The 12,895-nt window shown below is 37.5% G+C and overlaps 1 protein-coding gene across 1 annotated transcript; it reads left to right on the top strand.

Moving 5' to 3' along the window:
- Nucleotides 1-986: 986 nt before the first annotated feature.
- Nucleotides 987-12,548, top strand: LOC122661860 (putative ABC transporter C family member 15). The gene is made up of 11 exons (XM_043857373.1): nucleotides 987-1,119; nucleotides 2,904-5,248; nucleotides 5,780-5,866; nucleotides 5,980-6,630; nucleotides 7,948-8,112; nucleotides 8,324-8,618; nucleotides 8,951-9,165; nucleotides 11,042-11,347; nucleotides 11,564-11,627; nucleotides 11,711-11,950; nucleotides 12,059-12,548. The coding sequence occupies exons 1-11, from the start codon at nucleotides 1,023-1,025 to the stop codon at nucleotides 12,199-12,201; spliced, it is 4,608 nt and encodes a 1,535-aa protein (XP_043713308.1). The 5' UTR covers nucleotides 987-1,022; the 3' UTR covers nucleotides 12,202-12,548.
- Nucleotides 12,549-12,895: the final 347 nt, after the last annotated feature.

Below are 12,895 nucleotides of genomic sequence, written 5' to 3'. Positions count from 1 at the left end.
TGATCTACCCCCATAAGAAAACAGTAACAACCCGAATTCCATTAAAAACCATATTTTTCTATAGTTTTATATAAATGTATATAGTAAACTGAATCCAAACCGGGCCGAAACCAGCTCAAAACCCAGATAAAAACTGAAAACAAATTGATCTACCCCGCTGAAAAAACAATAACAACCCAATACCCATTAAAAAGCATATTGTTTTTATAGTTTTATATAAATATGTATGGGTACTGGGTCGAAACCGAAATCGACCCGATAACAAACTGATTCAAGAAATCAATGTAAACCTAAAACCGAACTTTCCTTATTGGTATGGTTTCGATTTCACCATTCTCACACCGAAACCAATTCAAATCGAACCAACCCAAACCGACTGATTGACACCCCTATTATTTTAGAATACATCTCTGGTTCTTTTATCCCAAAAGTTCTCAATAACCATTATGAATATGAATAAAAGACCTAAAACTCTCTCCTTCTCTCTCTCTCTCTCTCTCTCTCCTTTCCAGTCATGGCCCAATCACATACTCTCTGCGAATCTCACTGTGTCAGTGTTCGTTTCAAATAAAAATGTCTCATCTCTTTTCTCTGACACTCTCACTCACAGAGTGAGTGCGGAGAGCGTCACCAGATTTTTGTTTGCTTCCCACACTACACGGCAAAACGACAACAAAATGAGTCTAAACAACAATCATCACGTGGAATCCAATTCCTACACGACTCTTTCTTCCATTCCATGACTACATTAAGTCATGTACCTCTCTCTACCAAACAATATTCTCCTCTCCCTTTCCTTCCCCTCCCCCATGTGAATTATACTTCAGCTATCCTAATCTGTCTCTGTCTCTGTCTCTGTCTCTGCCCTCAGTCTCTGTCTTTCTCTCTCTCTCTTTCTCATTCTCTGCAATCATAAAATCAGATTTATGATACACTTTGATTAGAAGTTAGAACACACTGGTAGGCTTCTCTTTCAAATAGTTAAGACTCTTGAGCCATAGACAAGCAGAGCATCATCATTGATGCTGCTTGTCGAAGGCGAAAGGACTCGGAATAATATGGAGTACTGGAGCAATTTATTATTTCAGGCAACCACGTCTGGTTTAAACAGTGAACCAAGTAAGCTTCTTTTTGACTGTTCTTAGCAATTTATATATATGTTTATGGAAGCAAATTAAAGATTTGTTATTTTGTAATTATATAGCTTATTAAAGAAGATATCTTCTTACCCACACCAGTTGTTTCTTTGGAGGATGGGGGAAGAAATATGAACTATTTGGCACAAATTTATACATCCATTATTTAACTTCTTGAGGTGATTTTCTATTCTGTAGGCTATACATGCTGTGAACATCTGTATTAGACATATATATTTGCAGTAGTACTGTTAACTCTATACATGCTATGCAAATTTTTAATGACTTTGATTGTATTAGTAAAACTAGAAGTTTTCTGATTATTACAATGGAAATAACCTCTAGTTAACCCTAGAATTCCTGTAATGTTGTTTGTGGAATTATTTCCATTTAGTCTTGTAAAATGCAGTGTGATAATCTCCATGAACAGTGACGCAAACCCTGAGTAAATCTGAAGCAGTAATGAACATACCCAGAGATTCTTTGACCATAAATTTACAAACATATTGTTCTCTTACATCAGTTAAACCACATGGAAGTAGTAAGAAGAAACTGTTTCAAATAACTTGTTGAATTTTGGTTTCTCTCCCGTGAAGTGTGCCTTGAGTACCACTATAGCTCAGGTAGAGTTTCCTCTGCACTCTAACAAGTTTTGTATACATTATCAGCATCAACTACCTATTGGAAGGGGTCTAAGCACCAAAAATAAGAACAGAAATTACTCTTCTTGTGCTTCAGTCGACAAAACTAATCTTCTAATATCAGAGAAAATTTAAATAGTCAACAAGTTCGTTATCCAAAGCCAAGCTTCTGGGAGGAATTATAGAAAGATATTGAGAAGTATGTACAATTACCAATTGTTTGCTTTTCTTCATAGAGAAAATGTGTATGTCATATCTCTAAATTAGCATGTCCTTTTATTAGTTTTTTTTTTAAAAAAAAAAAAAAAAAAACTGAATTCCAAGTGCACTATAAGAGCAGTGGAAGTTGTCAAGAAACAACCCTCGCAGTATTTAAAACTGGATTTCCCTATAACCACGTTACAGGAAATTTGACATAAGAGATATGCAAGAGCAGTTAATCTATGATCTAAATACAAATAGAAACAAGTGGATGTAATTTAGGAAATTAAATAGGCTCAAAAACAGCACTATGATATTGAAAAGAAAAGACTCTCAATTCAATCGAGGTTGGAGACTTGGAGTTAGTTGAGAATTTCTTTGCCCCTGGCTACGGACTCAAGTTTCACTGATGTTTCAAGGAATGAAACCTGGGAATGCAGCAAAGATGATGTCCTTAACAAGAAAAATATCTAGAACTATGGATTAAATAGATTTCTGATTAAAGTACTACAACAGACAGAATGGTATGCCTACTATCCAATATCCTCATATAAGAGATGAGATTACTATGGCAACATTGAACGTGGACATCAAGTTTCATGTCCATTATATGTCCATGTCTCTTTCCTTAACTGTATCTTCCCTAAAGATAGTACACAGTTATTTGGATAAATTACATGCATGTATTCATTGTCAAATGAATCTTGAACCCTATAAGCAGAACTTACCACTATGGCTCATTTAAGCAGATCAGCATTAATATGTCAAACATCAATCTCATAAAGATCAATGACTACCTACTGCTGTACTGCATATGACCCTGAAGTTTGTCTCAAGGAATTTACAGTTACTAGTGATTAAATGGTAATTACTCTTCTCTCAAATGCTTTCCTGATATATAACATCATTGCTTCATGTGCATCAGATTTGGAACTCCTCCAACATTGGGAAGCAAAGTTGAAGTTGAGCTCACCATGTTTCTGGGAGAATTTCAGCATTATTCTCCAACTTGGTTTCCTTGGAAGCTTATTAGTCTATTTTGTACACAAAATAGTATGTCAGTCATGCATGCAGAGATCAAAACCTACAGAGAAAAGAACAGAGTACCCTGGTATGGTAAAGCAAGGTCTCACCTACAAAGCCAATGTAGGTTGCTCTATCCTGCTACTGGGAAGCCATTTGCTCATTATTCTGATGTTGTTGAATGGGAGTGGGACACATTGCAAATCTACCATGTTGGTTTTTCTGGAAGAAATCATGCAAGTGTTATCATGGTTGATTTCACTAATTGCAGTTCTAAATACCCGGAAAGCAAGTTCACCAAAACTTCCTTGGTTTCTAAGAACTTGGTGGATATGCGGCTTCGCATTGTCCATTATTTTCACAGCTCTTGATATTCAGTACATTCTTATTGACAAGGAATATCCTGGGGTAGGAGATTACATTAATTTCTTCAGTCTCCTTGCCTCCACCTACCTGTTGGGTATTTCGATCAGAGGCACCACAGGCATCAGCTTCTTCAAGAATGTCCTTACTGATCCACTTCTCAATGGGATAACTGAAAAGAAAGAAGAAGGAAAAAAGGATTCTCCATATGGCCGGGCTACCCTTCTCCAACTCATTACCTTCTCTTGGCTCAACCCATTGTTTTCAGTTGGGTTCAAGAAACCACTCGAACAGGATGATATCCCAGATATTGATGTGAAAGACTCTGCTGGATTCGTCTCCCATTCATTTGATGATTGTCTAAATCATGTCAAGGAGAAGGACGGCACCACAAATCCATCCATCTACAAGGCAATCTTTCTGTTTATCAGGAAGAAAGCAGCAATTAATGCATCATTTGCAGTCATCAGTGCTGGAGCATCATATGTTGGACCATACTTGATTGATGACTTTGTAAACTTTTTAAGTGGGAAAAAACAGCAAAGATTACAGGACGGGTACTTACTAGCAATAGCCTTTCTAAGTGCCAAAATGGTTGAGACCGTCGCACAGAGGCAGTGGATTTTCGGGGCCCGTCAACTCGGTCTTCGCCTTCGTGCAGCTCTCATATCCCACATATACAAAAAGGGCTTGCATCTATCAAGCCAGTCACGCCAAAGCCATACTAGTGGAGAGATCATTAATTACATGAGTGTTGATATCCAACGTATTACAGACTTCATCTGGTACCTAAACATAATCTGGATGTTACCCATACAAATTTCCCTAGCAATCTATATTCTAAATATGAATCTGGGTTCTGGATCACTGGCAGGATTAATGGCAACAGCAATGGTCATGTCCTGCAACATACCCATCACAAGAATCCAAAAAAGATTCCAGTCCAAAATCATGGAAGTAAAGGATGATCGGATGAAAGCTACATCAGAAGTTCTCCGAAACATGAAGACTCTGAAACTCCAAGCCTGGGATACTCAGTTTCTCCACAAGATAGAAAGCCAGAGAAAAGACGAGTATAACTGGTTATGGAAGTCGTTACGGTTATCAGCAATCTCAGCATTTATCTTCTGGGGATCCCCCACATTCATTTCGGTTGTGACGTTTGGAGCATGTATACTTCTGGGGATCCCACTCACAGCTGGGAGAGTCCTATCTGCATTGGCGACCTTCCGGATGTTGCAGGATCCTATCTTCAATCTACCTGATTTGCTCTCAGTGATTGCACAGGCTAAAGTTTCAGTTGATCGGGTTGCATCATACCTGCAGGAGGATGAAATTCAACCAGATGCAGTAGTGCTTGCCCCAAAAGACGAATCAGGATTTGAGATTGAAATTGAGAATGGGAAATTCAGCTGGAATCCAGAATCGACAGGCCCAACTCTTGAAAGAATAGAGTTGAAAGTGAAAAGGGGGATGAAAGTGGCCATTTGCGGGACTGTTGGATCAGGAAAATCTAGTCTACTCTCTTGCGTACTTGGGGAAATACCAAAGCTTTCAGGAATGGTGAAGATTAGGGGAACTAAAGCATATGTTCCCCAGTCCCCATGGATATTGTCAGGAAATGTCAGAGAGAATATTCTCTTTGGAAATCCATATGACAGTGCCAAGTATGAGAGAACAATTAAGGCATGTGCCTTGGAAAAGGATTTTGAGCTCTTCTCCTCTGGTGATCTAACAGAGATTGGAGAAAGGGGAATTAACATGAGTGGAGGCCAGAAGCAAAGAATACAAATTGCACGTGCAGTCTATCAGGATGCCGACATATATCTTCTTGATGACCCTTTCAGTGCTGTTGATGCTCATACAGGCACCCAACTCTTTCAGGTTAGTTTTCTTCAGCCAATCATAGATTCATACTCAAGGTTTGATGGCTCAAATTTCAGTTGCTAGTTGCTACGAGTCAGCCCTCCTTTACCAAAATTAGCAATGGTTCAGTCAAGAAAAGGTATAATATAATCACGAACAAGAAGAATTGTGCTTCTCAACTACTCATCAGCAACAGTCTCGCCCCATGGTGAGATGGAGAATAGCTACCACATCATTGGAGTCACATTCTCCAAACTAGCCTAGATAACCACTATTAAGCTAACATAAGAATGGCATTGGAACATTTATTCTGGTGCTCAGGTAAGTTCAGCACCTATAGTGCATACCTGAGTACGTCCATACAACCCTGAAACATAGGTAATATTGTTCTTTTCAAAGACTGGGTGAGTCCTAACCCTGTCAACTAGATTCCCGACTTGTTGAACTGCAATCAAGCAGGGGGAGGGGGTTGAATCTCCTCATGCTATGACTGCCCAATAGTTCGGAATTTCAAATATCTTCATCATTTTCTTTGCATTTTCTGTGCAGGACTGCCTGATGGGGATTCTTGAAGACAAATCTATACTTTATGTGACACACCAAGTTGAGTTTCTTCCGGCTGCAGACCTCATTCTGGTATACAAAATACAGCATAACTTAACTCTAATTTTCTCCATTTCTTAAAATAAATAGCTGTAGTATCTATTACTTTAAGAAGTACCAATGACGACAGATAATGATATTAACAGGTGATGCAAAATGGAAGGGTCAAACAGGCAGGACGGTTTGAAGAATTACTAAAACAGAACATAGGATTTGAAGTTTTAGTTGGTGCACACAGCGAAGCTCTAGAGTCAATTCTGATGGTGGAAAATTCAAGCAGAACATCTGAAAGGCTACTATCTGATGGAGATGTTGATGTTGAACCCACCTTAAATACAGGATTTTGTAGTGGCCATCATGACTCTGAACATAATCTTACCCTAGAGACAACAGACAATGGAGGGAAATTAGTCCAGGATGAAGAGAGAGAGAAAGGAAGCATTGGTAAAGATGTCTACTGGTCTTACTTGACTGCAGTGAAAGGTGGGGCCTTAGTCCCTATCATACTCCTGGCGCAGTCACTCTTCCAAGTATTACAGATAGCCAGTAACTATTGGATGGCATGGGCTTCTCCTCCTACAACTGAGGCTGAGCCTGTAGTGGGGTTGAACATTCTTTTCCTTGTGTATATAATGCTATCTGTTGGAAGTTCACTTTGTGTGCTCGTCCGAGCCACACTAGTTGCAATAGCTGGCCTTCTAACCTCACAAAAGCTCTTCACAAACATGTTGCACAGTATATTTCGTTCTCCAATGGCTTTCTTCGATTCAACACCAACTGGAAGGATATTAAATCGGGTCAGTGACATTCAATATATGTTTGCATGCATATGAACGCTTCTGAATTTGATATATTGGAGTGTATGTTCATGGATGGTTGGGCTCAGTGGTCCGACTGTGGTGGGACCATTTGGAGTGTCACCCACCAGATAAAAACGATTTGGCCAACCCTTAGACTGGAGGTTCTCTGAGAACCATAGCTGTCACGGCATCTAGGTGACCCAAGGCGTTGAAGGGGGCCTGGATGTCAAGGCGACACCAACTAGGCACCTAGGTGGTGCCTCCTAAGCATCCTCCCAGCAAAGGGTGTCTGGATGCCAAGGAGTTGCCTAGGCAATACCTTAACCAGGCCGTGAACAGTTGACTGGTCAATGCACCATCTCATCTGAACAATGAGTCTATCCAAAATGTTTGAACTGGATGGTTGAAATGCCAAGCAGTGAGGTACAGGGTGCTTCTTATTAAAGAATAAAACGACAGATACAAGCAGAACATGAGACTAGAATTCATGATGCCATAGTTACCAAATCTACCCTCTTACAACCAAACCAGGTGTGTTACTCGCTTCTTAGATGTGAATGTTTATAAATGTATACTATTACCAAGAAAATATTGTACTTCACTATTTCAAATGTCCATACTGTTAGAAAAGACAGTTGGACCATTGACTGCCAGACCAGAACAGTCTGACGCCTGCGAAAACATTGATTGGAGCATTGTTTACTCGTTTCTAATGTCAATTCAATGAGACTAAAACAGTATGTCTGTGTATCTTAATTCTTTTCCTTGATAATTTACAGAAATCAAAATGCTGGAGGTTGGAAATAAGTTAAGGGAAAAACTTCATAGGGGAGAAAAGGGGAAAGAAAGAGTTGCATAATAAATTATGCTTACACCATTCACCAAAAAAAAAAAAAATTATGCTTACACCATTAAATATCATTTGGAGGCACTAATGATATTTGCAGCAGCCACATACCTAAAACAGAGGAATACATAAAAAAGAGCTTCTGACTTTCAGATCTCAATTCAATGACTCATAGTCTCTTACCCATATTTCGTTATATTTGAGTTTTAAAGGATTACAGAAAACCTGTTGAGACATGAAGAATGCTTCCTTACCTTAACTATCAGTGAAGGGATCTCCTTAGGAGTTAGCACCCTTTCGTTTAATGGAACCAACCATATGCTAATAGAGCTTCTGAAAATGTGTAATAGTAATGCCTAAGATCTTTAATAAGGAAACATTTGTATGTGTTTCTATACATATAGATGAACTGCAAGGTACACATAACCTGGCCATCTTAATGATATCCTTTACTATTTTAATTGCAGGCTTCTACAGATCAAAGCGTGCTAGACTTGGAGATGGCAGGAAAATTAGGTTGGTGTGCATTCTCAATAATACAGATTCTAGGTACTATTGCCGTGATGTCACAGGTAGCATGGCAAGTGTTTGCAATCTTCATTCCAGTTACAGGAATATGCGTATGGTACCAAGTAAGCAGTTCTTTCAACTGTAATTGTTGTTCCATTAATTGATGATTACAGATGCTCCATCTTAATCTTTTGTGATCAATCTAGGATGTTAGTGGGAATCTTTGCATTTCGTGTTCTTGAAGTTTTTGTCCATAAACTATCTGATTCTTTCTTTTTTTTTTTCATTTCACGTTTTTTTCCCTCTTTAATCATTTTCTGGTGATCACTGCAGCAATACTATATACCAACTGCAAGAGAACTGGCCCGCCTTGCTGGGATTCAAAGAACACCAATTCTCCACCATTTTGCAGAATCATTAATGGGAGCGGCAACAATCCGAGCTTTCAACCATGAAGACCGTTTCACTAATGCAAACCTCAAACTTATAGATGACCACTCTAGGCCCTGGTTCCATAATGTGTCAGCAATGGAGTGGCTTTCCTTCAGACTAAACTTACTGTCCAATTTTGTATTTGTGTTCTCATTGGTTTTGCTTGTGAGCCTCCCCGAAGGAATAATTAATCCAAGTAAGGATCACAGCTATGCTTTTCAGTAACAGTTTTCTTTAGGCAGTCTGGTGAACCATAAATGCAATAAAAACAGTACACCAGTAAATATTATAGACATCAAATGCATCTGTCTAAAGAAATATCCAACACACACCCAAAAGCAAAAGATAACTTATCAATTTTTGCAGCATAAAGCTGACTGGTCCCACTCCCTTGCTCATGCATCTTATGGTCAACCTAAAGAGTCTTTTGAATTTCCTTTCAGTTTCTTCTCAAAATTATTAAGTTGTTGGCTGTGAGTTCTAAATCAGAAGATACAGAGAATGCTTATAAGAATTGGATATTTACAGGCATTGCAGGTTTGGCAGTGACATATGGATTGAATCTGAACGTTCTGCAAGCCTCTGTTATATGGAACATGTGCAATGCGGAAAATAAAATGATCTCAGTAGAAAGAATTCTGCAATATTCAAAACTCACTAGTGAAGCACCTCTGGTGATTGAAGAATGCAAACCACCAAACAACTGGCCACAAGTTGGAACAATCTGCTTCAAAAACTTGCAGGTAAAGCATTGAGAGAATAATATTCCTATCATGAACACTTGGAGTCTATGTAACAAAGACTACCTGTTCTTAATTTTTCTAGTTGTAATCACAAGTGTTGGACACTGAAACATGTGTCCATACTACCTGAACACTTATTTTCCCCTTTAAACAAGTCAAACTAAAAAGAATGAGAGAAAGAGAGAGAGAGAGAGAGAGACAGAGAGAGAGAGATCTTACCTACAAAAGGAAATATGTTATATACAGTGGCAGACAAAGGAAACATAATTTATAGGTGCACCTAAGTAATTGCCTACAGGGAAAACAAAATTACATACAGATACATCTGTGTGTCTGTATTTTAGGGTTGCCACATCAGACATTATATGTGTGTTTTTGTCCTGGTTACATAGCTTGGAGTTGCTGCGGCTTCCAAAGGGAACATGCTACAGGACACAAGAATCAAAATGAATATAGAAAAAAGGTCAGCCAATTTGGATGCTTATATAAAGATGTAAATGGATAGTCAAAAATCTGGATTTTATTCGAATTCGTATCTGTTTTCGGATATTATCCAGATAGTTGGATATCAGACACAAATTTGGATACCTTCTGATATCCGGGTGATAATTGGATATGGATTTGGATATTAATGTATCCACTTAGATAATATCTGCTCCAATTATATAATTTAATACTTTATCCATAATTAATTACCAATTTTATATATACTTTCATCAAGTAGAAACAATTATGTATCACTTTTATATTATTTTTATTAATATTATATTAAGAAAAATAATAAGGTATTATTGGATTCTAATTCAGATATCCGACTCCTTGGCAGATCGAATGCAGATACTTAGATGAAATGTCCATCAGATATTGGATTGGATTTGGATAGCATATATACTAATTGGATACAAATTCAAATATTGGTGTATTTGCAGAGAATTTGCACCATTTACATCCCTACTTATGTAAGTGAAAGAAATACTACTAGAGCAGTAACTATAGTGTTCAAAATCTGGAAGTATTAAATTTCTATGTTTGTAACTTTCTCTGGGTGAAAGAAATTAAAAAGGAAATGAAACTACGAACTAAATAAATAGGGGGGGGGGGGGGAGAACCCTACAATAGAAAATTCTTACCAATAAAGAGGGACCACCAGAAAATAAACAAGCATATTTTCGGATGTAGGAGTGAAAACAATTATCTGTGTCAAAACAACTAACTATTTCCAAAATTCATGAAGAATCCACTGATCCTTTGATCATTTCCACCACGAATTGCATTCTCCAGGATGTTAATAACCTTCTTTGCTTTAGAACATAGAAGAAATCTCATGACAAAATTAAATTCTCAATTGCCAACTTTAACCATTCAGGGTTGAAACTGTTTATGCTCTTTGACTGCCCCTTGCATATTTCCTATTGATCCTCCTGGCCACAGATATCTTTTCAATCATATCTAGTAAATTCAGGGATGGGAAAATACAGTACAGGACATGTTCAGGTATAGTTCACCTTCAGGAGGAATATAAAATTTTATGTATTACATATGGGAAATAAATATATATAAAAAAATATGGAAATATAGATGCTTTACATGGAGTTTTGTGCATTTAGTAAAAAACTGTTCAGCATCTTTGGATTCAAGACGGAAAATAGAAATTTGCATACAGGTATGCATGTGATTATTTATGCAATCTTTGTGTTAAATTATTGGTATGACACCAATTCCCATAGAAATAAATTTTTCATATACTCTTCATTTTTTTTTTTGTTGTGCACACCATTTCTATAACAATATCCATGTTATTCCAATAAGCTTTTGTTCCTCTTCAAAGATGTTTATAACTCACTTTCACTTACAAATCAATCCATCCATGTTACAGATCCGATATGCTGAACATCTTCCATCTGTCTTAAGAGATATTAACTGCACCTTGCCTGGAAGGAAGAAGGTTGGTGTAGTGGGACGTACAGGGAGTGGAAAATCAACTCTTATACAAGCCATTTTCCGAATTGTGGAACCAAAAGAAGGAACCATCGAAATTGATGATGTGGATATCTGCAAGATAGGCCTCCATGACTTGAGATCCAGGCTTAGCATCATTCCCCAAGACCCAACAATGTTTGAAGGGACAGTAAGAGGAAACCTTGATCCATTGGGGAAATACTCTGACAATGATATATGGGAGGTGATTACTTCTATCAAATACCCATTCATTTAACAAGACTCCTGAAACAATGATGTGGCCAATCTGAATTATCACAATATTTATATTACTTGTAATAAGTAAATTACTGTCTTTCTAAAATAACGGAACAAGCCCTGAAAAGATTGCAAACTTTTTCTATGTTTTTCATATTTTCATAAAAAGTCAGAATATTTGAGATACTGGTGAAATTTCCAGGCTCTGGATAAATGTCAACTTGGAGATATAGTGCGTGCAAAGGAAGAGAAGTTGGATTCAACAGGTCATTTAAACTTGTGAACTGAAATCATTTTTCAATTTCATGCCTTACGAGTTTAAATTACTAATTTTTTCTTGCTCTCACAGTGGTGGAGAACGGGGAGAACTGGAGCGTGGGCCAGAGGCAGCTATTCTGTCTTGGAAGAGCCTTATTAAAGAGAAGCAGCATTCTTGTTTTAGATGAAGCCACAGCCTCTGTTGACTCTGCAACCGATGGTGTGGTACAGAAGATTATAAGCAGGGAGTTCAAAGATCGTACAGTTGTCACCATAGCTCATAGAATTCACACAGTCATAGATAGCGATCTTGTTCTAGTCCTCAGTGATGGTAAGCTTTAATTGACCAGTTAAATTTTGAAATTTAACAAATGGAAAAGTAGAAGTTATTGACTCTGTTTAGATAACAGTAAGAATTAACCCCTTCTTCGGTGAGCAGGAAGGGTAGTGGAGTATGACACACCAGCTAAACTGCTAGAACGAGAGGATTCATTCTTCTCAAAGCTAATAAAGGAGTACTCTTTGAGATCACGAAGCTTCAACAACCTAGCAAAAGTTCAAAATGCAGGTCTGATTTCTTAGAATCTCCTAATCTCAGAAGTTTGAAGACCATCCCAAATGAGGATCACATATTGAGGCACCATAACAAAAACAGGAAAAGTACAGAGCAACCAACTAATGTCCAAATAATCACTTGTACTAACCAGGAGGCATGAGTATCTACCCTGGGATGGAATACTAGATTTGTATTATCAATTTTATTACTCCCTCAGCACTATGAATAAATATAATAATGTTATCATTATAGAATTGTAGGATTATTAATAACAATAATCCTCTTCTTCTTCATCATTTTATATTCTAGCAGACTGAGAACTCAAAATATACCAATTTGATTTTCAATGTCAGTATACCATTCGAATTACATAGGTTTAGTACTGATAAAATCGACATGAAGACTAAATAAGGCTTGTTTTGGCAGCTTTACCAACTATAGCAATGAAAAGTTGAGCTCAATATAAATATTTATTTTCCTTTTTTTCCTTCCCCCCCCCCCCCCCCAAAACCCAAATATCCATAACATCACCTCCCTCATTCCCAATTAATCAATTTATTCAAAATTCGTCAATAAGAAGAACAAAGAACTATTTTAAATTTGTTGAAGAAAACCCATTATGGATAAGGAATGCAACATCTAGAAAATGTACTACTCCATATCCCAGTGATGTACACTTTCCTTTTTAATTAATATAAGGTTTTTATTTTCATCAAAAAA

Source organism: Telopea speciosissima, chromosome 1, assembly GCF_018873765.1.
Source record: "Telopea speciosissima isolate NSW1024214 ecotype Mountain lineage chromosome 1, Tspe_v1, whole genome shotgun sequence".
Lineage (NCBI taxonomy): Eukaryota > Viridiplantae > Streptophyta > Magnoliopsida > Proteales > Proteaceae > Telopea > Telopea speciosissima.
This window is presented reverse-complemented; position numbering and strand designations above follow the sequence as displayed.

Bases quoted from the DNA above. Each gene is read 5' to 3' on its own strand.
- LOC122661860 (XM_043857373.1), top strand. From the start codon at position 1,023: ATGCTGCTTGTCGAAGGCGAAAGGACTCGGAATAATATGGAGTACTGG. The intron at 1,120-2,903 runs GTAAGCTTCTTT...CATGTGCATCAG, and splicing joins TGGTTTAAACAGTGAACCAA to ATTTGGAACTCCTCCAACAT. The intron at 11,348-11,563 runs GTGATTACTTCT...TGAAATTTCCAG, and splicing joins CTGACAATGATATATGGGAG to GCTCTGGATAAATGTCAACT.